Source organism: Barbus barbus (assembly GCF_936440315.1).
Source record: "Barbus barbus genome assembly, chromosome: 30".
NCBI lineage: Eukaryota > Metazoa > Chordata > Actinopteri > Cypriniformes > Cyprinidae > Barbus > Barbus barbus.
In genome coordinates, this window is record NC_136758.1 from 7,868,994 (window position 1) to 7,895,200 (window position 26,207).

The window sequence follows — 26,207 nt, forward strand, 5'->3', positions numbered from 1 at the left end:
TAAGGAAAAAAGGTTTAAAAAGTAGATTTGTATTTCTAGAAGAAAATAACACTGTTTGCAAGACAACAGAAAGGAGAAAAGAGTTCAAAAAAATCCAAGTATAGGTATGACAGGCATATGCAATACAGGTGGTTAATTAGATGTATTTTGCACAATTTTGTATAGAAACAGGCCTAAGACAGAAGACCTATCACAGTTCAGTATGCAAATACTACACTGACATGACCAGTGTTTTTAAAGACAAAAACAGACTAAATCTGTTCTAAACAGCTGAAGAACATTAAATGGTTCAAACTTTGTTATGTGTTGTCGAATCTGACAAATAAAAAAGCCTTAATTCTGTTGCACAAGGTATGTGCATAATCATGAATTATAAAACAGACAGTTCTGGTCCTTGTCTGATGATTGACTGAGCCAGGTTCAAAGTTGGTGTAAAATACTCTTTAAACACACACCTGTGACCTATAAACACCAGTATTACCTCACCACTGCATTGGTTTCTTGCTACTTCTGTGTTGCTTGGTAACTTTTCTGCTAAACATTACTGGAGAACTTCGCATTCTGCCTATTAACTCCCCTTCACTGTTCTAAAATCACTGTAAACCATGGCTTCTTGGGGCTTATTGGTTTAATGCATGGACATGGCTTATTCACGAGTGCATAATTTAATTGAGGGAAGGCCGCATGAATCTGTTAAGCCTCTTAATTTTCAACAATTTAGTTAATTTGTGAAAAACACAGTAATAATATTTAAACAATCCTTTGTTTAGTCTTATTTCTCATAGTGTTTTTCCCCCAAAATGTTCATGTTTCATGGCTTGTCGTGCTAATCTGACAGCTGAATCTGCCTTACCTGAACCAGAAGAGTGATGGGCCCATTTTTGTCCACCTCCAGAATCTCTCCGTTCTTTGTTCCTACAAGAATATACCCATGACCCAAGGATATGGCACGAATGGAGGGGTTGTCCTCTAAAAGCAAACCTGCAGGAAGGGATGTGTTATAATTAAACTCTCATCGATGACCTTGGCTTTCTATTTATTAAACACACTGAATGTTCTTTGAGAAAGTTATTCACACTGTTGAAGTTACACAGCAAAAACACTTTGTTAATTAGTATTTTTGTATTGTTTTCCAGTAAAAAATGCCAAGCAGTGTACAATAAAAGATGGACGGACGGACGGACAGACGGACAGACAGACAGATAGTCTTTTAAATAATGCAAGATACATCCTCACCTTTGGAGCCTGGGGCCAGCACCGCTCGTTTTATGGCATACGTCTTGAGGCATCTCTCAAACGTGTCGTCCCACAAAGCCACTATTCCATCCTTTCCACCAGTCACAAAACCCTTAGTAACAATACATTCACATTATATTTCTGAAATATTTAAAGGGATAGTAACTCAATCTTATTTCCTATTTGAAGCTAAAACTGATACCTTCTCCAGGGCATGCATGCTAAAAACAGGCCCATCATGAGCTTTGACGGTTTTCACCAGGAACATGTCTCTCCAGATGCAGATGTCTCCACTGCAGGTTCCTGAGAACACCATTTCTTCCGACCAGCCGTATACCGCGCACATCATTGTTTCAGTTTTTCCCATGCTGCCCTTTTTCCCAATCAGTCCACCACCTGAGAACAGCAAATGTTTGAGAGGTGACTCACATACTCCAGAAGACGTCCACATAAATCTGGATATATTTGAAAACACTTATTTTCCTCTTAGTTTTGGACACACTAAGACATCGTAGAGCAAAAAATGTTTTAATGAAGATGCTCTCCTAAGTGGATACATTTGAAAACACTGTTTTTATGTTGTAGTGTGGACTGTAAAACAGACGTGTTCAAAAACGATGATGCACGTTTAGTCATATGCTTCGAATTTTACCCTTCACTATGTTTGTGCCGCAATGTTGTGCCTGCTATTCACTTTGCCCAAAATAATGTTGCTAAAGATAAGAGTTACTTTGTAGAATCTTCATAATTAATTTCTGCAAAGTTGACACATTTACTCACAATTGCTATTCTGTGGCAAAAGATGATGATAGTTGAATTTTAGTGTACGTTACATGAAGATTTGCTAAAAATGGTTTTACAGACGACATTGTCAAAATTATCCTGTTCACACGGATCTGTGAAAACAACTTAAAATGCTGTATTATGTATGCCATGTCAGTAGTTGCCGATGTCATGCAAAGCAAACACACAATACGCATATGCATGACATTGTTTTCATAAATTTGTGTTTTTATAGTTTACACAGAGATAGTATAGTTTTCAAAAACGTACACTTACACAATTTTCATGCCAAAAAATGCTGTTGTCATGTAAATGAACGGCTAAAATGCATAAGAAGTTTTTTTTTTTTTTTTGGTGAAAATGATGTCGTGTAAATGCCCCCTAAGGCCACACATGGAATGACAATTTTGAGAGCGACCTGTGTCATCTGAATGATCGACTTTTGGAAAACACTTAAAAACATTTTGGATGCAGAGCATTTTGAAATGAAAGCACCATTTTCAAATATATCCGGATTAATATGGACCTAGCCATAGACTTACCTGCTCTATGCCAAAACTTCATGTGTTTCACTCCAGCGGTTATCAGTTTGTCTGGCATGTACGGGTTGATTTTAATGACAAATATTTTGTCTTTACTTCCCCTGTAAATAAAAAGAGAGACATTTATGTTGTTAAATGTATTTAGGATTCTTTTGCTGACACCAAAAAGGATGAATTGAACAGCCCTCTTTTTTAAGAGTTTAAAGGTTCGCAATCGGCACTGTAGGGCTGTAATTGACCTGTCTGCTGTGCTGTTTCCACTGTCGGAGTGCCGGTGGGGAATTTAGCAGCACGGGGGACAGTGGCTGTCTGCAGTTCTGCATTAGGCCCTATGTGGAGCGGCAGAGCACTGAGCAGTGACTGCACTGTCAGGCCCTATTTACTTCCACCCGCACAAGCATCCTCTCTACCAGAGAAAGCCCCAGGGAGGAGTCGGCTGGAGCTCTGCACTGCCTATGAACTCAAGAGAATCCAGACAGGACAAACGCTTCAGACTGAGCAGGTATGCATTCTTTGAAACCTTGCTATATTACCGCAGTAAGCCATGAGAGGATGTACAATACAGTGTTTTAACAGGTTAAAGAGTTGTAGTTGAATGTAATGGTAGCAACAGCTGTTTTACACAAGATTTTGACATTTTCTTGTCCATTGTGGATGCTTGCCAGAGCTTTTCTGTGTAATACTTAAGGCTAGTAATAATGTTTTGAACATGGTTTATCTAGATTTTATAAATAGAACTTGTGTAAGGCAAGTTTTAAAGGTTTCTAAAATATTAAGACTGTATAAAGACCCATTTATATTGGGGAAAATAAAATAGTATAAATATGTGCAACTCATGTTTTCTGACCAGTGTAAATGTAAGTAATTGTTCCTATTTTATTTATTTATTAACACATTTTTTCAGAAATATTCTATGGACCCTTGCGGCTCACTGTTTGGGATTTTAAAAGCCAGTTTTAAATCAAAGAAAAAGTCTAATATAAGCACTAGAGATACAACACCAATACTGCCATTTAAATGAACACAACACACCAAATAAATAAATAACTAAATACAATTTTAATTAACATCTAACACAGTATATTGTGATAGAAGGATAAAACAATTCCTTAGTTGGCATAAGTCAGCCGTATCATGAAAATCCCTCTTTAGGGAGAGAAAAGGACAGCAGTGGGATTCATGATTCTCTCCTGGGATAATGATCATGCTGAGACAGAGATTGTAAGATAAACAGGCTAATGTCAAGAAGAAGTGTTGAGACACTAATTTGCTATAATGGATTGATGCCAATATATTTTAGATGACATACATAAACATGACAAAAGAATAAAGTTTATCTGGGAAAAGTTATTTCAAAGAATTAAAAGTGTCAAAAACTTTGGCTGCTTGGTGAAAAAAACAACATTTCTTTTAAATCCCCAAGAAATAGTTTGACGGATGCCTTTTTACCTTTAATATATTCTTTTTGAAACTGAAATTTAGAATGGGAGATATCAAATTGCTTGTCTATTTTTTAAATAGCCAACAGGGGTTTAGTTTACCACAGATTTGCTTCTAGTTATTGCTAGTCAATTATATTGGTAATAATGGAAGAGGAAATTCATTCTAGACACAATTTTATTGGACAGATATTTTTGAGTTATCAATTTATTTTTCTTGTAAGATAATTACAAGCTTATATCTGCCAAAAGTGTATTCTGTCAGCTTTTAGGAGCACACAAGCACATCATTTGCCCCAAGCAAACAAACTTTGACTACAACTTTAACGAAGCAAAGCAGGTATTATTCACTCACCGGATGGTGGAGAGCTTCTCTCCTTTCCTCCAGTCCCAAAGGACGATGGTATGGTTATCATCTAGACCCACTGAAGCCAGCCTCTTCCCATCCGCTGCAGGGACAGACATCATACAGCTCTAATTATACTCAACATCAGCCAAATAACGGCATGTATATCATGTAATGATGTTATACCATCTCCACCCTGCTAACAATGAAACTGATGTCTCAAGTAATACTATATGACAGCATCGCTCCAGTGGAAATTTCAATTGGGTGTCATCTAATGAGAATAATCATTTATGTTTAGGCCCATGACATTGACAGATACTAGCAGGCTCTGCAATTTTAGCTTTGCCAAGATAAGCTCTTCTATACACCTGACCCTTTGATTTTAAACACGAAATTTGTCTCGTTTAACAAATTGTAGATCTGTTCACAAAGAATGTTTCAGCAATTTCAGAATCAATGCATACAAAAATAAAAGAAATGTGATCTGTGGTTTTACATCTTAGATACATGGACTATTCCTGCATAAATGGAAACAATAATCGGCAAAATGGACAAGAATATGTGGCAAACCTGCTATGAAATCCTCTTCAGAGTTGTTACAGATAGATAAAATGCCATGTTCTGAGTGTCAAACAGTAGAGCCCTGCATTTCAGCCCGGGCCCGATGGGCCCCGACTTTTTTACGCCTCTAGGGCCGGGCTTCGGGCCAATTTTCACGTCATAGTTCAGACGCGGGCCGGGCCTCTGGCCTGTTTTGGGTTTCTCCTTATTTTTATGTTGTAGACATCCATCGATTAGTGATGAAAAAAATTACCACGCTGGTGGAAACAACACGAGACCGTGCTGCCGTGACCGAGAGAAGCTCGATGGTGTTTAGTGTCCCGCAGCAGCAGCGAGTGCAAGCGTTCAAATGCTCGTAAGTAGGCTAAAGCTTGCTGCAAAGCCCCAGCAAACATAACCATGAATGTGTCTGCGGGAAATAGTAAGGGGATATTTGAATTATTTACTACTAAACTTATGTTTTCTGAGTCTGTATCGCAAAGATGAAGTTGCTGATCCTGACTCGCCATCTCCTCATTAGACGCGCCTTTAGAGAGAAATGCATCTTTATTGATTATGATTAAAATTATAATAAAAGAGTTTTTGTTTTCAATTTTTTTAATTCGTTAAGTAATAATTTAAAGCTTTCTATAGATATATTTGTCATGACTGTGAGGCATGTATTCGCTCAGCTTCGGTTCATTTTTGTGAAGCGCTCCTGTTAAAGACGGCAGAAAGCGCATCATGTTTGTTTTCTTTGTTTTATAAAAGAACTACCTTTTGTTGGTATTGTGAGTGCACACAAATACAAGTAGACCCTTTACAGGTCCGAATAATGTATTACTCTTACCTTTATCAAAAAAAAAAAAAAAAAAAAAAAAAAAAAGATGGCATAGGCTATTTTAATTTGTTTCCACTGAAAACAATGCAAGTGTTTGCGCTGGTATCTCCATGTCCTGCAGAGCACGCTGCGCACATTATTATTATAGCAGGTTTAACGTTTAAACATTGTTATATACTTGAACTGTTTTAGCATATCTATAGATTTTATTTTAGGTAAGTCGTGATGATATGAGAAGGCTAAATTGATATATATATATATATATATATATATATATATATAGCTATATAGCATTTGATTCTATATTTCACTCAAAGCTTGCTTGCACACACAAAAGGTAGCTGACCTATTTTTCCAGACTGGAAATACTATTCTATTCATACTTTGATTCAGACCATGAGTCATACTATTTTAGATGTGTCAGAAAGTGGAGATATTTGTTCATTTTAGTATTTGAAGGATCATTTTAATCTCCCGGGTCTTCTTTTAGTAGTATACTTTGGCTCTTCACTCCACTTCACCATTTTCATAAAGAATATACACCATCATTCAAAAGTTTGGGGTCAGGATTTTTTTTTACTTAAGAAATGAATTCCAATTTTAATTGAGGATGCATTAAATTGACAAGAAATAAGTTACACTGACATGAAAAAGTGACATGAAAAAGTGAAGTTCTTTTAATCTTTAATAAACTCCCTAATCAACAGTTATAGTTATGTTGCCATTAAAGGGGTTATATGATGTTGCTAAAAAGAATATTATTTTGTGTATTTGGTGTAATGCAATGTGTTTATGCGGTTTAAGGTTAAAAAAACACATTATTTTCCACATACTGTAGATTATTGTTGCTCCTCTATGCCCCGCCTTTCTGAAACGCAGCGATTTTTACAAAGCTCATCGTTCTGAGAAGCGAGGCGTGCTCTGATTGGCCAGCTGTCCAGTGCGTTGTGATTGGCCGAATAACTCAAGCGTGTGACGGAAATGTTACGCCCCTCACCGTATTGTGATGCCGTGTCCCAGTTTATATTGTCTTTTTACGCGTCACGTTGCATCGCGCCGCGTAAACATTACCATGTCTGCATTTGGGATCAGAGAAACGACAAACAACAAGCACTACTCTACACTGCTCAAAACTCGCGTTTGAATAGACAGTAGCAGAAACGTACTTACAGGCTGTGAGTCAGAAGCACCAGACTGTCCTTGCAAAGTTGGAATTGCCCCACTTTATAGAAACAGCCTTTGTGCAAGCCAGCATTGTAGGCTACTCTCCCAGGATCAGGAAATAGTCCTCCGTAAAATGCGCTGCACACACTCTAATATTTGGGTTGAACTGTTCTGGAACAGTGTTGTAAATATAACTTAACCACTGATTTCCAGTTGTGTTCTCGTTTGGAAGCCCGAACAAAGTACTTTCGCTTTCACAACGAAACACACAGCGTCTCCACGACATGCCGGCGGCAGCAACAATACTACAGCGAGAATAATAGTTCCACCTTCTTTCATTGCGTATACATTTTGCCGGTGTTTTGCAAATCTCCCCACATTGTGACATAGACATGTGGGGGCGTGTTTGAATGAGACGTTTTAGGGGGCCATGGCAGAGTCTTTTGAGACTTTAGTCTTTGCAACTTCAGGGATCTTATCTATGCACAAACAGCTTGTAAAACTCCAAAGAGAAAGGAAAACTTGAAATCGCATCATATGACCCCTTTAATAAACAGGATACCAGACTTGACCCCAGGATGGGGCTTTATTCACAGTGCATACCTGAGAAGTCAAGTGCACACACCCCAAACTGGTGGAATCCTTTAAGAACAGACAACGGCTTCAAAAGCTCCGTTTCCCATATATGAATAGAAGAATCACGGCCCACCTGGATAAGAAATGAACACAGATCATTAATATGCCCTGACCATAAGCTAACTAAAGTGATTTTTATCTGTTCAGTAGAGAAACATCACTGCTCTGTATGCTGTTGATGACAAAGACAGACGTTTGTGCAGTTGACTGTACCTGGCCTGTGGCTACATAGTCTTTGACAGGGTGGATGGCCAGACAGAGGATTTCATCATCATGGCCCAGGTAAAAGCGCTGTGTGTTTTGCTGTCTGTTGTACACCACTCCCACAGCCGCCACATGATACACAATCTCACCGGTCTGAGTGTAGAAGAGGTTACTTCTGCAGTCATAACCTCTGTAACTGAAACACACATTCACACACACACATATTGCAAATGTCTCCTCAACCATAGCTCATCCTATACCCTATACTAAAGTCACTTGCATGCATCGATGTACATATCTATCTGAATGTAATTGTATTAAAGCGAACCATTCACCAAAACAATTTGCTCTGTAAAGACATAGCTAAGCCAGTAGATGGCGACAAATGAATGCTTTTTTTGAATCATGAGTGAGCCACTGAATAAGGCACTCAACTGACTTGTTTAAAAAACATGTTTTTTATGGAACATCTAGTTATGACATTTTGATGAGGTCATGGATGAACTGTTCACAATAAAATCTATAATATATATAAAAAAAATGTCATTCTGACTTTAAGCATTGAGATACAAATGACAACAAAGCTTTTTAAATGTTTAAATGTTTTTTTATCCATTTTGTAAACTGCAGAGCATAACTTTTATCAAGCTTTAGAAAAGCAACACTGGCTTAAATAAATTTCATGTTGTCCTTACATAATTTTAATTGTTTATGATCATCAACATTTTTCATAATTTTTCAGTCTCCGCTTACAGCGATGTAAATGCATTAGTGTCGTTTCTACTTATTTCAATAAATAGTCAAATAGATAGAGACAAACAAATGGGATTTTATCCAGTGACCTAAATTGCCTTGCTTCTGTAAATCATTTAGTAACCTCATCTAAGCATTTTCCTCAGCATCATCTCTTCATCCTCTAAAAGCAGATCCAGGTCTATTCTAGCAGCCAATGCACAGCTTCACTGGGCAACACTGCAATTACAACTGTTACTGTTCTTAGACTTTAATCCGTAACCCTCAAGTCTTTCACTTTCTTCCCCGACTCCAACTTGTCTCAGAGTAGATGGAAAGCATGAGCTTGTGGGCATAGTTTTAACTACCTTCAGTCTGCCATGTAAAGGGTGAAAAGGAAAGCAGACAGCACGGTTCCTCAGACACCTCAGCGTTGGTCACCATCTTCTCCAGAACACAGCTGGAGGCTGTCAGAAAGGTCTAATAATCCAGCAGACTGTGGGGGTGTCCACACGCATCACTCTGAGCTTTGTCTGAGTCAGAGAGGCAGGCTGATGTTGAAAGTATTGGTAAAAGAACATCAACCTGGAGACGATCTTCATAAGATGTGTGAACTGACAGCAACTTCTCTATAGTCTCTAAGAGTAACTAAGGTTCATGTTTCAGACTGAGACTGGGCTGTTTTATGCATATTTTTATCTAAATAAACTTAGTTGAAGATTTCCAGGTGCATAGATAAAATAATGAAAGATAAATACAGACCTCTTTACACTGTGTCTACACCAGAGATGTGTGGTCTATTCAAAATTAAATCACTACCATAACAACAAACATCCGTTTTTTACAAATTTCATGCTGTGAATTTTAATCTTTCCGCATTTAAAAGAAAAAAAAAAAAAAAAAAAAGAGTACGTTTCTGGCTTTTATATTATTTAGTGCTGCCAACCGATTAAAAACATCTAGCTAATTAATAAAAAAAATTCTGAATGAATCAATCACAAATAATCGCATTTTAATATAATATATTTATATTGCACACTGAATCTCAAAATGAATGTAGAAACAACATAAAGATGGTATATTTTAAATGTGTGTTTAATGACACCTTTTTACTAAGTAGCCTATTATTCATAAAGGCCAATATCACTGCTACTGATGTCTCTATTTCCCGCTCAATTTTAGCCATTAATTACAGCCATTCAACATTGCAGTATAATTTAAAGCCATTATTTTGAACATTTAATAGGTTTTGAAATTTAACTCAAATTTGAATTTACGTAACTGTAAATTATAACTGCATATACTGTATGCATAAACTATAAATTGAATTAAATTGATTTCTCTTTTTCTTTTGTTCTTTGCTTTACATCTATGATTGCAGCAGGTTTCACTTTAAAAGCAGTGCTGTCTCTTTAATACCGGATGCAAATGAAGTGGATCTGAACCAACAAGGTCTATTCTAGAACCTCGCAAACATGTTTGAGCTTCTATATTTAACATATTTGATGCACACTTTAGTAACAAATCACTCAAAAGTTATTTATTTACTGCTTATTTATTCTATCTGAGATGCTGTTATATGTATTACTGTAGTAATTGTTACATAATTAATTGCATTTGACCAAGTATTGGATTGGTGTTGGCAAATATTCAATATTTAATGGCTCAGAATATTCAATTACTTATATATAGTATATTATATTAATACTGTAACTCAGAATTATAATTTTTATTATACTTGTATAAAAAAGCAGGTCACAGTGGTCAGGCTGTTTGTAACATGGTAGCTGGTTTGAATACAAGCTGTACACTATGTTTATGTTTGGAAGACAGATTTTGGACAGTAATGATTTGTTTGCCATTGCCAAACCACGATGGCTTTCAATGCTGTTTGGGATCTGTTGAAGCACTTACCCATGAATAAAGTGCAACCTCAATCCACTGGCTGGAGCTCGTTCCCTTTTCTTCATGGCCATGGCACGATGTTTCTCCTTGCACTGCTCTTTAAGCTGAGGTAGATCTTCTTTGTAAACCTAAACCAAAAAGCTTCATCATATAACTCCCAAAACACACAGTGAGGCAAATGTGTGTGAATTCAGCACAAGACTCATGAGAGGACCTGCTGTCAGGTCTTGATCAACATATGTATTAAACAACCTGTCGTCGGTAAGTAAGTTGGGTCTCCTGTTCGATTTCAGAGTCCATCTCAGGCACGTCTGACTGATCCGAGTCGGATTCCTCGCTGTGTGAGTCTACTAACGTCTCTGTAAGACAGAAAGGGCAAAACAATTGAACTCCTGTGTTGATTATGCATTCCACTCAAGTAAAACAAATAAATGAATTAACAAATTAGCAACGATTCCATTTATCATGATCTCCTGAGAAACCCTGAGTAACTTAGTCATTTGTAAGTGCTGTCCCTCCCCTTTATAGATTTATCACTAAGAAAACTGCTGATGGCAAAGAAACAGAACTGCCAACGTGGGCAGTGAGAAATGCATTAGGAAAATGAACAGCGACATGGTAGACTGAGCAGCAACATGCAAATGAAAAAAGGAACAAGAAAAAGTGGACTCAATTTGCATTAGTAAAAAGGTGCTTATGTAATCCAGCACATATTTAAGCAGCACAGCCGTTGCCTTGACATTCATTTGTTTCTTCAATAGATTTTTAGATCAGTTTTTAGATTTACATTTTTCAATAGATCAGTTTGTTTTCCGACAGTTCATTTAAATAATAATTACTTCAGTTCTTTTAAATCCCTGATTAGCATTTTACAGAAATAATTATTTGTCACTTTGTTTTCGATTTTAATATTACAGCAATTTATATTTTTACTAGGGTTTTTTATAGTGTAAGTTTGTTCTTGTTTATTTGTCCTAATTTTATAACTGCTCAGAGTGCAACAAAAACATACTAATAGAAATATATATTTTACTTAACAGATATTTTTTTTTTTTTATCAGTCCGTTTAAACAGCTAACTGCAGTTATCTACTTTTTATTAAAATATTTAACCAGCATAATTTAAAAAATAATACTTATTACAGAAATTATATACTTAAGTGCAAACTGAATGTAATGTTTTCCGACACGTAATTGCACGTTACATGCAAATTACATGAAAGCATATTCAATTTATTTTAAATGCAATCAGTTGGACTTTAGAGTGCGTTTTTGTCCCAAGTAGGACTTAAGTACATCTTTATATTTCATAATTACTTTTATTGTCTTGTATATATATATATATATATATGGTTAAAGTAAACTGCAAACACTTTAATGTTACTTTACATGTAAATTCATGTAATGTCTAATAAAAGTTAATTTAAGAAGTATAATTTAAATATATATGCAATCCGCCTTAGTATGTTAGTCAACACATAAAAACAAGTGTGCTTTTTTTAAAGCATGACAAAATATCAAAACAAAGATTTATGTACTTCAATCTAATGCACTTTAAGGTAAAACTTTAAATTTGACAATATTACAATGCACACTTTTTAAAAGTGTCCTTGAAGTGGCGTTTTGTTTCATTAATATATTATCTTTACAGATTTGTATATACATATAATGTTCTTTGATAATGTCATGGAGGTATTTTCCTGCTGATTTTGTCCTGAATGGCTTTAATTGGCAATAAAATAAAAAGACAGACAGACAGACAGACAGACAGATAGATAGAGTCACACCTTGAGGAGCTAAATGAAGAGTTTCTTTTGACTTCCTTTCAGGAACAAACTTCCACTGGAACACTGAATGATCGGCTCCACCAATAGTAATCACCCACTGATAATCATGTGACCATCTGATATTGGTAATGTGTGCTGAGTGTCCTAAATATTTTTTAAACTTAGCACCTAGAAATGTAAAAAAGGCAAACTGGGTAGCATAAATAATTACAGAATGTCATTAACAAAAAATGAGACCAAGAGTAAAAGAGGACCCACCTTTTCTTACACATGGGTACCGAAATAATTTAACTAATCCATAATCGTCTGCTGTAACTAAAACTTGACTATTGAAGTTGGCATCTACAGAGTTGATGTCATTGATATCAGAGTATTTAGGCCAGATCCCGTTCACCTCCGGCCCGAGGACACAAGTCCATGAAGACCACTGGACAAGCTTCAGTTCTTCCCTGTTGGTCACTTCCTTACCACCTACACACAAACAATACCAAACTCAGTCGAAATTATACTATTCAGTCCGAGACATAAATACTAGCAAAACATGATTCCAAGAGACAGAGCTCGTACTGGGCATCCTGTGGAAGAGCCGCCGACCGTTGCCGTCATTGGTCTGTAGATACTTGCTGTCAGTGGACCAATCCAAGTGTGTGATGAAGCTACTGGAGCCCACGCATTCGCCCACCTTCTTGTAGCGCTGCACAACGCCGTAGATGTCCACCGAGTTATCGTTAGAGCCCACGGCTAGGTGCGCTCCATCAGGGGAGTACTTCAGCTCGTGGATGGCCTCTTTACGGTCCTTAATGTGGACCACCTCCGTCATGTCCCTGCAAAATGAGTACAGGTCTAACAGATTTGCATATTTTACTTATTTTAGGATGCTCAAAACTGTGCAGCTCAGGGGTCACTTTTAGAAAGTGCAGAGTGACCAGGGGCCTTTGAATAAAATGATCTGGTAATAGTAATAGATGCTTGATTTTGGTGAATAGATGCATGTTTGGTTTTTAAATTTGACTCTAAATGTCATGTGGTGTAATTCAGTTAGTTGCCAAGGCAATTTTTTTTTTTAAAGAAAATGTACGCCTTTTCATCTATTATTTATACTTCTTTTTATTTCAGCTTTGTTTCAATTACAAAAACTATTTCAATTTTCAAAAACAATAAATTAAATTAAATTAATGTATGCGAGTTTTGAAAACAGACCCCATTATTAAAAAAAAAAAAAAAAAAAAAAATGCAACAAATTTTAAGATAAAAACACAATTTATTTATTTATTTTAAACAAATTAATAAATTAATATTATTTATTATTTATTTGGTCTTTGAATTAAAGCTGGCATAAAAATAAAAATAAACAGAATTAAACAGAAAAAAAATTGCCTTGATAACTAACTTTAAAAAAATTAAATTGAAATAAATACCAATTAATGCTATATAGAAATTTTATAAAAATGATGTAAGCCCATAAAAATACCAAAACGTAAACTAAAATTAAAATAAAAGTGAAAATAGAAATAAAAAACTATTACTATTATGCTATAATAGTAAATAAATAACAGTAAAATAACATTGTCTGCCATAAAAGGACACATTTTTAAAAAAAATTTAAATATTTATTGACCTTGACACACAGTCATGAGGGAATGTAGAGGCCCTCTATATGACTTAATTTACTGTTAAATGTTTTTTCCTCCATGTTGTTTGCTGCACATGACAAGCAGTTTTCAAATATAAATAAGCAGTGAAGCCATTTTGATAAGCTTGTGGTAGGCTAAATTTGTTGAGTATCCCTGCTCTAGACAGTCTGTTCAGCTCTGTTTGGCGTGCTTCACCTGACTCTCAACACTGTGAAGGATCCGTCTTTCATGCCCAGAGCGAGGTGGATTCCGTCCGTACTAACAGCAGCACAGCGTATAGGCTCCTCCATGTTGCAGCGTGCTATTAGTGCATGATCTACGAGACTCCAGATCCTCCGATTCAAAAAGAGGAAGTAATAACCCATAAAGACACACAAATTAGCGCACTGAATATTAAAGATCATGCTCTTAATAGCCTTCATCTATTCTGAGGCTACACTCACTGAGGAAAGCTCTATTGCTCAGAGGTTTCAGCTCATGACACATGAAGTGTGTAATGTCAATTACTGTAAATTTTCCATGCCACTAGCAGGTCCAAACAGAACGGCACAAGTAATCCCTTTTGAAAAACAAATAAATAAATAAATATGCTAAAATTGATTTTATGATAAGTATACTACAAATACATTTACATATTTATGTACATAATAAAACATACCCTGAAATTGTACTTTTAGTATACTGGTATACTTAAAGTCTGATAAACTGGAACAACTAATTTTGCACTTAATGCACTTTAATTATGTGGAAGTACTGCTGAAGTCCAACTAAAGATATACTGAAGTACATTTGATTGCGCTGAAGTGGACCTATTGCAAGTATACTTCAGGTACACTTTAAATATCTTGCATTTAAAGACCAATATTATTCAAAGATGATACAATCCTCATCAATAGTGACATTAAAACACATTTTAGGCTTAATATTACGAAATGTGCATTGTGCACAAGTACTTCTCCCAATAAAGTTAAATTATCATTTTTATATTACTAGGTCTCGAGCAATATGTCAGTAAATATGTTAATAAATTTGAACTATACTTAGTATGAAATAAATGTATTTTATTTATATAATTTTTTACTAGGGCGGTTAACTGTTATTTTAGTATGATTAAGATACTATTATAGTTTTATAATATAATTAAGGTATTATTTATTAAATATTTGATTTCAGTTTTAGAATTTTTCTATACCTTTAGTTAATTATAACTGTTACTTTACTTAATTATAACTGTAGAGTACTGATTGTGAACTTGTAGTATACTTTAAATCTTAAAATCAAATTTAAAAAAAAATCTTTACTTGCAGGTAATATAGTATCAGTTAAATAAAAGGAATTTTAATTTAAATGAATTTAAACTAAAATGCTTGTCAGTACATTTGACAGTTCTTAAACCATATTTTAAAAGACAACAGAAATAATTATAAAATTACAAATAGATGTCCTTAAGTCCAACTTAAAAACACAAAAAAATTCAACTCAATGCATTTAATACCAATTTAAACTATTTTCATTTTAATTAGCAGTTTGCACTTAAGTATATTGTTCTTATGTGCATTACTTCAGTAATAAGTACTTTTTTAAAATGCACTTTTTCACAAGGGATCTCAGTTTGTTCTTCTTTTATTCCATTTTCTATATTAGAAAAACAACTGAGCAATTAAAGAGTTCTTTTGTAATTCTAAGTGATTCAAATGTGGTATTACAGTAGTTTGTTTTCGGCTCTTACCGAACAGAGCGGTCGTCGCTGCCGGTCATGGCGAGAGGTTTGGTAGGATGAACCGCCAAGGCCCACAGCTCGCCCTCACAGTGACCCTGCATGATGAGGAAGGGCTTGGTGCGATCGTGCACCACCACCTCAAAAATCTCACTGTCCTGCGTGCCCACCAGAATGTGATCCCCTCTCCAGCACACGCTACGCACTGACAGGCCTGCACAGATCCACCACATAAACACTTAGTAAGCAAATGAAGGGAATCGTGGAAGCAAACAGACATGATCCTGAAACATACTGAAGGATGTACACTGTAGACCGTCAAGGATGGAGAGGGTACTTGGGTGCTTGATAATACATATAGACATCTGGGATCGGTGACAAACAGGGGTAAGAGCTATGGATATAACACAGGGTGGACAGCCTGCATAAAGAACACTGACCACTACAACGCACCTCTTGAATTTTCACCTCTAGCTACTGATGAGTCAGAGGAAAAGAAAGTAAAAGAAGAAAAGAGATACAGCTCCGTTAGAGACAAAAGACTTTTGCATTGTGGGATCCTGAGTATTTAACAACAAAAGATAAGTGGCAACTTAATGGATTAAACAAAATAAATGTCAGTGTAGAGTAATGCATTCTGGGAGTTTGACTCACCCTTATATCCCTGGTCTGTTTCCCTGAGGTCAATGACGGTGATGGGTTTGAAGTTCAGGTCCCATAACCGGATGCACCCATCCCTGCCTCCCGTGGCAAAGCCTTCTTCACATGCATTCATGCTGAAAATACCAGACTACACACACACAGGAGCTCTGAGAGGCTGAACGTCTTTGACAACTAAAACAATCAGAGAATCTGAAGTCTCAAACTTTAACTGCAGCTCTGACACTAAGGGTCAAATAAAGTTGAAAAAGATTTGCAAATCTTAACATCATGAAAAAAACAATTCTGTACTGTAACTAGTAGAATTTAAAACTTCTTCTATAAAAGAAGCCACAGTCCTTGGTGTCATTTCTGACATCAGAAACCAAACTCAACCTGCAACCAGCCACATTTACACATCAACAATGCCAATAATGAGTTAATGAGGAAGTAGAATAGAAACAGAATTTTAGAAATATCTTTTAAATTCAATATTGCTTGAAATAATGTTATGTGGGCTTTAAATGGGAAATTTTCATTAAAAAAGTAATTGTAATGTAATACTGTATTAATAATTGTTTCATTAATACTGTTATATTATATTATAGTATATTATTATGAAAACAACCTTTGAAAAAACGCTGTCTTTAATATAAATTAATTTATTTGGGGGAAAACTTTGAATTATTTTACTTTAAGTAAAGGTTTTATATTGTGTATATTTCGATTGAAAGACAAAAAATGTTAACAGTAAAGACATTTTACAAGGGTGCCAATATTAGTGGAGAGTATATATATATATATATATATATATATATATATATATATATATATATATATATAAAATATACCTATAAAAATATTAAATATACAGGCAAATATATAAAATATTATGAGCAGACTTTAGGTTACATTAAATGTATGATAAGAAACTTTTAAATAAAATATGAATAACATTTTACCTACAGGAATCGGTAACTGTATGTCTGTCTAATAGTACACTGTGTGTACTGAGTATATGTATGTGTATATTACACATTGTCATCTGTATAAGTCTGTACGTATGTATGGTAATGTCTATATGTAAATTGTTTTTGCAGTGTCTGGAGCACGCTCTCAAGAATTTCACTCACGAAGGCACACGTGCTGTGGTGATGTGACAATAAAAGTGATTTGATTTGATTTGAATATTGTTGGTTAATTGTAAATTTGAATTCATAAAAATGACTAATTAACAGACATTAAAGGGGTCATGAACTGAGAAATCAAAATTCCCTTGATCTTTTGACTGTTTCAGAACTCAAAACTTTCTTGTTAGTCTAAAAAGAGCTTATATTGAAGCCAGTCTGCCAAAACGACTTTGGAATGTTCTACACTATGATGTAATAGTGTGGATAAGCACCGCCTCCACAGAGGAAGATCGATGCCTGCTTCTACATCACTGCCCGTTTAGCCCCGCCCACCAATTCACACACGTAATATTAATAACGAGAGAGGCAAATGCAGGTCTACGCAGAAAACAAACAGTAAAGTTGCTCTGAAGACAACAAGATACTGTGCAGTGTCAAGCTCTGGAAAAACAGGAGGATTAACTTTATTTTTAATGAAGTTTCAGACCACGTCAGTAAGAACTCAATCCTTTGTTCACTTCATTATATTGCGGATTCATTTACAAACAAACGATGCAAGGATTTTCAGAAAGACTGAAACTTATAGACGATGCTGTGCCGACTATATTAGATCCGACAGTAAAGTCACACCACACAAGTGTGTGAGTAACTGTTTTTATTACGTGGTCACTATTGCTTTGAGCATTTATGTGTTTTTAACCTAAATGACAGCAGCATCCATCTGTGAAGGCTGTTAGCCAATCACAGCAGTGAGCAATAACTTCTGAGTCTACAATCCTCCACACCTATTCAAACAGAGCGTTCTGATGAGGGGGGTTAAAAACAAGGACAGAACATAGCCTATTACTTCTAAATTATGATGTTCTTTGATGTAAAAATCTTGATAACATTATAAGGGGACCTCAGAGACTGGTACATTAAAATAAAAAGGGCAGTTCATGACCCCTTTAATTATTACATTGGCAAAAGCAATATTTGCATAGTAATAAAGCTATATTATCTTTAAATATTCATCACAAAATTGTTATGCTAGGCGAGCCATTTTATAGATCAAACTCAATTTATAAATCACTGTAAGCAGATATCTATGCGACACAGGACAGAGGTCATTCTAGTGACACTGAAAAACTTTCCCTTACTTACCCCATGAGCCCCTTGAACTGTCCGGATTAAATTGATTCCCTTCCAGACATAGATGTCTCCATTCAAGGCACCTGAATATGTGATCTCATCTCTCGCGCAGGCCAGACAGAGGATAGTCTGAAGGTCTCCAGTCTTCCCAAACATGCCACGCTTAGGGGTCAGAGCGTTCCCACAAAGACTCCAAAACTGAGGGCAATTCAGAGTCAGTATGAATCAACAATGTGTGAATTTCATAAACATACATGCACCAGATTTACTGACAGCTTGCGCCACTGTAAACCCTCTTTTGGTAGTAAAACAAAATAAATTACTGCCAGAATTTACTAAAAAAAGCGTCAAACATTAGTGATGTTCTTTAATTTGCGCATTGTCAGTAGATCAATAATAAAACTTTTCACTCCCATCTGCGCTTTTATGAGATTTTATGATAATTTGCCCTGTTAATTAAATCTGGTCCTTGGTCTCATAATATAGTAGTACTTGCTGTTGCACATAAGTACATAGGCTTTAAACATGATTCATAAGGTTCTTTGATTTATTATGGAATTCAGTGACCATACAGTAATATATCATGTAAAGATTTGTATAGCTGACAATTGCTGTTTCCTGCTAAATTTATTATAGCAAATAGCCTGTTGAAAGGCCTTACTGAATAAATTGTGTGACAGCTTAATATTGCAAAAGCACAGCAGCATACATAAAGGTGCACTTCTGTTCACAAGCTCGATAAATTTCCTTGTGATCGTTGAGAACATATACACACAAGCTCACAAACATACTAATGCTAACACTCGTTAAACACATTATTAAAATGCACAGGCACGATCTTAGTCCAGAACAAACCCGGAAAGCTCCACAGCCAGCGCATAATAATTGGCTCATTGACTCATTGATTCAGCTGTCTGTGTGTGTGTGTGTGTGTGTGAGACTCCTCGGAGCTCTATTTCATGAGGTCACATGCTCCAGTTTGAGAGAATGGCAGGGTCAATTCTGTGTGTGGCCTCAACCTTGTCCTCAGCAGCCTCTTGTAAGAAAACCTGAGCAGTCAAAGACAGTCAGATATAGATTTCTGAATTGTATATTGCAAATGTGATAACATTTGATATTAAATATTTAGGTTCTTTACAGTCATTATAAATAGTTCAACCAAAAATGAAAATTTTGTCAAATATATATTTAGTCATGATGTTCCAAAATCAATATAACTACACTGAACAAAATTATAAACAACACTTTTGTTTTTTCCCCCATTTTTCATGAGCTTTCATGAGACTTTTTCTATGTACACAAAAGGCCTATTTCTCTTAAATATTGTTCACAAATTTGTCTAAATCTGTGTTAGTGAACATGTCTCCTTTGCCGAGATAATCCATCCACCTCACAGGTGTGGCATATCAAGATGCTGATTAGACAGCATGATTATTGCACAGGTGTGCCTTAGGCTGGCCACAATAAAAGGCCACTCTAAAATGTGCAGTTTTATCACACAGCACAATGCCACAGATGTCGCAAATTTTGAGGGAGCGTGGAATTGGCATACTGACTGCAGGAATGTCCACCAGAGCTGTTGCCCGTGAATTGAATGTTCATTTCTCTACCATAAGCCGTCTCCAAAGGTGTTTCAAAAAATTTGGCAGTACATCCAACTGGCCTCACAACCGCAGACCACGTGTAACCACACCAGCCCAGGACCTCCACATCCAGCATCTTCACCTCCAAGATCGTCTGATTCCAGCCACCCAGACAGCTGCTGCAGCAATCGGTTTGCATAACCAAAGAATTTCTGCACAAACTGTCAGAAACCGTCTCAGGGAAGCTCATCTGCATGCTCGTCGTCCTCAATGGGGTCTCGACCTGACTATCGGTGCCACAAAATCTCACACTTCGGACTTTTTTCTCACAGTTGCAATTTCGCAATTCTGACTTTTTTCTCAGAATTCCGAGATGTAAACTCGAAATAGTGAGGGAAAAAAAATTGTGAGATAAAAAAATTGCAATTACTTTTTTTAATTACTTTTTACTCAATGGCGGAAACATTATTTCAAAGTGTACTTTTAAAAAACATGACTATGAACTGAAATGAAATATTAAGTATATAGACCCTAATGAGTACCTCAAAAAGCTTTGTTACTGCATTTTTATGGGGAATTTCTGGTAATCACAGCTGCCAGTTTTGTTTTTTTTTTATCTAAATTTAGCAGGATTTTTTTAATGAAAGCCAGGGCATCTGGTAAAAAGCTGGCTGAAAGAGAATGAAAAGATGAAAAAGCAGTCGCTGGCCCATTAGCAACCTTGCACTTGGGCAGACGGTACGGTTCCAGACAGCCAGGCTGCATTACGTCAGGGAGATTCAGAGGCACGGTGAATCACAGGCTCCTGTGTTTCTGCAGGTCTGTGCTCTAGTAAAGCTTTAATATAATCAAAATGAGTCAGTGCTATTCATCTGCCAAGACTCCATTAGAGGTAGACTGCCTTCATCCTGAGACACGTCCTCTCTCCGTCTTTCCGCTCTATGGGGACAGCCGCCGCCTGCTCGTGTGTGCAAGCCACCCCAAATTCAGCACATCTAGACTAATCAAACTGCCTTAAAGTCACCAAGATAGCTATAATTAGCATACTGCGAGAAGGAACAGGATAATTAGTCCAGGGTGGCCCACTACACCTTAATCTAGTTACATCTAATTGTGTGATGTGCTGCTCCTGTCACATATCTGATTTCTAAACCACTGTTGTGATGGCCATGTTGTAAATATAGTGGTTCAGTTGGGCCCTGTGATTATGTTGTGTGTGGTGGGAGGCAGTGAGTGGGATTCTTTGAGCATACTGCCTCAGATTGCTCCAGTCAAACGCACAGGCTCATCATGAGACTTGCATGCAGTTAAGTGGATTGATCCTGGAGGATCCGGACAAAAACCTCATGAAATTTGTGAAAAGCTCACACACAAGCAGGACCAATGGCTATTGTCAGAATGGAATACAAGTTTCCATTTACTGAAAACCACAATAAACTTTTTAAATATTCTGTCACCAGATGTGACACTAGAATATTTTTTAATACAGTACACTCTCGGGAAAAAAAAAAGTTTGCTGTCTGTCACTGGTGCAGTACCCTTTCAAATGTACCTCATTTATATTAGTTGCATATTATTGTAGATTAGTATCTTAAAGATGCATATTAGTACCTAAAGTATACCTATTAGTACCTTTTTAAATGTGCTGTCCCAGTGACAGCTTTATTTCTGAGAGTGTAAAATTCTGTCGTGCCTCAGTAAAATTGTATTTATAAATCCATGTTTAGAATCAGAACCTGCAATGTTTGATTCACGTCTAAATCCTTCATTTGAGTCTTTTCAATGAAACGTTTAAACAGCCATGTGTTTCCCAAAAGCAGTGTTAGCCAATTATGGTCAGAAGTTACATTGTTACCAATACAGCTTAAAGCCAGCAATCACTAAGTTAAGCTTGCTATATTGTTAGCTTCTCCGAAATCACCTACCTTTAACAATTCTGTGTTTCCTGAAACCGTACTTCCAATAAATATTCACAAAGAGCATTTGTTCAACAGTTTGAGATTTGGAAATTGCCAGAAATTTTGATTATAAATACATAATTTATTCAGTTTTAGTTTTAAATGTTTTTCCCAGGTAGAGCGTTCCAAATCAGTCACTTATGAGGTTTAATTTCAGTGAACATGCTCATGTGTGTAATGTGTAGAGTATGTCCATTTTTTTAAATGAAGCACCATCTTTAAAGAGCCTTGAAAAAAATTTAAGAACCACACAAAATGTAGCTTTTCATCTGGCGCCAGAGATTTTCAGTTTCTCTGGGGCTCTCTCAAATAGAGATCGAGAGAAATGGGGGGATTACAGTGAGCTAAATCTCTGGCATGCATTGAGTGCATAATCGCTGAGTGAGCACGAGCCCGGGGAGCAGATGTCACATGGTTGAGGGGGTAAAGACTCAGGAATTATGAGAGACAACTCCTACACCGTCCTAACTACATGGAGAGGTGCCTTATATGAGAGAATGGGGGATATAGTAAGAGAAAAATACTGACACAGCAAGAGATATAGGGGATGCACTGTGAGCTGAGGAAAGAGTTGTGAGAGGGAAATAAACAGAAAGAGAGAGAACAAAAATATTAAAACGTATAGACCATGAGGATTGTGGATTACTTCATGACAGGAACCTAAAGCCAAAACTTGATGGTAACTGATGAGAGAGAAATGGACTCTAATTATAGGGATGACACTGGGTTATAATGTAAGGTATGTGTATATTTTTTACTTATTTAATGAGGATATTTAAAAAATGTATGTTTCTCCGTATAGTCAAATTCTTGTAGAAGGCAATTCCAGAATGCACTGCATCAGGAAGTTCATGAAGACATCATAAAAGTAATCCATATGAATCAACACACAAGCAAAGCACACAGAATATGGTAACCATCCTCAACCATGCTTGCTTGAAGTGCAAAAAAACAATATTTAACGAGTTGTATGTGTTTTGACCAGTGTTTATATGTGAATAAAAGCTCAAATTAAATCTGCTCTTCATATAAATAATTTAAATAATAAATAATTTACTCTAACCCATGTAATTCTAGATGTTCATGTCTTTCTTTCTTCAGTTGAAAAGAAATTAAGTTTTTTGAGCAAAACATTCCAGGATTGTTCTCCATATAGTGGGCTTCAATGGGATTCATCCAACCCAAGGTTGAAGGTCCAAATTGACCTATCGGTAAGTTGCTCACTGTCTTTCAATGACAGCTGCAGTGTGAAAACCTTGTCCCACGATGTTTTTGCACAATTTTGGACACAGAAGGCCACCAAATGGGAATTAAATATTCCGTGGAGGGATTTATAAAATATTTAAAAATAAATATGGTGGGTAACAATCACAATGCAAGCGGGAGAAGTCTCATATTACGGTCGGTCATCACGATCGCGGATGACAACATGCGGGATCAACACTGTTCATGTATCGCAGGGAACGATTAATGTACATTTAACCAGTTTAATATGGAGAGGCACTGAAAAGTAGACTTTCGTTTATGTGTTTTTCACCTACACTGTACAAGACGCGAGAACAGTCCGCTATTTAGGTTTGTATGCTAGCAAACTAACTTTAACGTTAGCTAGTTTTAGCCAGTGATACCTTGCTGAAACGCAAGATGAAATTAACGTTGAAAATGGTAAGTTAATGAGTGTATGACAACCAGAAAATAAACTTTTTGTCTTCATTTGTATTGGGGTTGAATACTTAGGGACATTTTGCTCAGTTTTGTTTGGATTCAGGAAATGTAATAAAACTAATTATATTGCCCATCCTCTCAGGATACCTGGAATCAGTGTTACAAGTGCCCCAGGCACATTGTTTTTCCATTTTTAAAGCATAAACCCCATAAAACTGATGCGAGTTTCGGATCTTCTTCTCTATGGTGCTGAAACCTAAAGATGTCCGAGTTCCGCTCCCCGTGCAACTGATACTCGACTGCCATTGGCTAGTCTGAGTTCGAGGGGAGGGGCTTACGGATAGGTCAATAGCAGTTTCAATGCAACTTCAAAGGGCTCTACACGATCCCAGCCAAGGAATAATGTTTTACCTTTTTTTGTAAAGGCCATTTGATTTAGTCTTTGCACGATCGCTTAGTAAACACTGGGTTGGTACTTCCGCCCAAGTCACCTGTGACCTTTCCAACATGACTAATGCGTGAAGTTGTGCATGCGCATCAAAGAGCTAGCGCAAGAGCAACATTTGTAGTTGAAATGTATATACTTTTTTTCCCCGCTAGAGAAGACTTCCTCGGCTGGGATCGTGTAGAGCCTTTTGAAGAAACTGAAATTTGTGACACAGGACATATGTTTTAACCTGCTCAGTATATTATAATGATTTTATGTACATTTGAGTTTTAATAGGTTTTCATGTTGCCTTAGCCATTTTAATGTGTGTATGTTTTTAAATGAGGCTGGGTCTGCCTGTCATGTGACTAATCACATAACAGGAAATAGGAAATGGACAGCATAAAGGAGGCAGCATGCAAAACAATCAGGGTCTTTGACCAAAGGCTGGATTGAGGACTTGCCTTCCAGAATCTCACTTTATTGGATTATCACTCTCTTTGGACTGTATATACACTGGTGGACACTTCTCACATTCACATTGGGATTTACAGCACGCTGGAATTCTTAAGGACTGTTTTAATGGTATGGAACTGAAAGACTGTGCTTTTAACAGGCCTAAGATTTCTAGTTTTACTGTATTGTTTTAGCTCCCCTGTGAATATTGTAAATACATATTTGATTTTCACTTTTAACATTGTTGTCTGACTCAACTTTTTAAACACTCAAAGCCCTCACACAGTTTAATCTGAGCCCATTTTAAATTCATGTAATTTGGCCGATAAGGCCGATCGTTACACTTCAACTCATTGGTCCCTGTTGAAGTCCACTATATGGAGAAAAATCCTGGAATGTTTTCCTCAAAAACCTTCTTTTCGACTGAATAAAGAAAGACATGAAAATCTTGGATGACATGGGAATGAGTAAATTATCAGGACCGTTTTATTCTGGACGTTAACTAATCCTTTAAATCACTTGATTCAAATGGATTACTTTTAATATGAACCTTTTGAAGCTTGAAAATTTGGTTGTGTGGATTTTCAATGGATGAATAAAAATGATGGGAGAATATTAAAAATATCTTCATTTGCGTTCCAAAGATGAATGAAAGTCTTTAAATGGTTTTGGAACAACATGAGAGTGAATAAATGATGACAGAATTATTTTTTTTTACGTGTGAACTAACATAACTATTTAATGAATACAATCATTATTGTGGTAGCAAAGTTTTAATTTAGTGTGCAAGACCAAGATTCAAATCTCTGCCTTTTTTCAAATACTTTTTTTAATAGATTAAACTTTACAGCCAGTGATCATAACGCAGGATGAGGATCATGTGAGCTCCAATAATTTCCCTAATACTAAAAGTTGTGTCACTAATCATCATTTGAATGAAGTTAAACATTTTGCCAATTTGTTGCACCATTGGACATGCCCACAAAACTCATGATCGCCTGTTTGTGTTTCTGGAAATCTCATTGTTAAAAATGAATTTCAGTCTCTTTGTCGCTGTAAATTGCTTTATGTGTGAACATCTTCTTACAAGGCATGTATGTAGGTGGCAGACAGCAAGAACTTCACAATCAAACACTCTCTGAACCCATTTGAACCCTCTCACAGTAAAGATAGAGCCCTGTGCTTCAACCATTTAAAAGCTGAAGAGGAATCATCAAGCTGAACTTGAACTAGTCCTAATCTCCTTCTTCCACAAACACTTCTGAAGAGATGCTCAAGTTCTTCTCAGAGCTGAGGTTGAAGAAATAAAGAGGCTGTTTCTGACAGGGCTGATTTGGTTTCTGCGATTTCTCAACGGGATTTGATTAAGTGACAGTCAAAGGAAAACTTTGCGTTTAATACTGAATAGCTTCTGAGAAATTAAAGATAACATGAAATCAAAATGGACTATTTACACTCAATGCTTGTTCATGTATTATATCGATGTATTATAAATAATTAACCGGAGCGAATTAATCCATTTATAAATTCTTTAATAAAAACGTCACAACCTTCTCTTCCTCTAAAATGAAGGCTATTTCTTAATATTAACTGGTATCCATTCCAAATCCACTCTTCACAAATGTTTTAGAAGACGCCATTCTGGTATGCTTTTCGCATTTAATTCACTCTGAAATAATGAATCTACAATGGACAACAAACAGCAATTTA

The 26,207-nt window shown here is 36.2% G+C and overlaps 1 protein-coding gene across 2 annotated transcripts in view; it reads right to left on the minus strand.

Annotated features, from left to right (window-relative positions):
- The window catches only part of LOC306850000 (echinoderm microtubule-associated protein-like 5), a gene marked incomplete at its 5' end in the record, with an annotated part of 83,084 nt that overhangs the window by 30,415 nt on the left and 26,462 nt on the right, over positions 1-26,207 (minus strand). For both annotated transcript variants that reach the window (XM_079385406.1, XM_079385405.1), the window contains 16 exons: positions 854-981; positions 1,237-1,348; positions 1,439-1,632; positions 2,562-2,662; positions 4,356-4,449; positions 7,498-7,603; positions 7,744-7,930; positions 10,381-10,499; positions 10,624-10,730; positions 12,158-12,325; positions 12,416-12,628; positions 12,725-12,981; positions 13,987-14,124; positions 15,521-15,722; positions 16,163-16,298; positions 18,421-18,606. In XM_079385406.1, the coding sequence (XP_079241532.1) occupies positions 854-981; positions 1,237-1,348; positions 1,439-1,632; positions 2,562-2,662; positions 4,356-4,449; positions 7,498-7,603; positions 7,744-7,930; positions 10,381-10,499; positions 10,624-10,730; positions 12,158-12,325; positions 12,416-12,628; positions 12,725-12,981; positions 13,987-14,124; positions 15,521-15,722; positions 16,163-16,298; positions 18,421-18,606 (2,448 nt within the window). The remainder of the gene's footprint in view (positions 1-853; positions 982-1,236; positions 1,349-1,438; positions 1,633-2,561; positions 2,663-4,355; positions 4,450-7,497; positions 7,604-7,743; positions 7,931-10,380; positions 10,500-10,623; positions 10,731-12,157; positions 12,326-12,415; positions 12,629-12,724; positions 12,982-13,986; positions 14,125-15,520; positions 15,723-16,162; positions 16,299-18,420; positions 18,607-26,207) is intronic.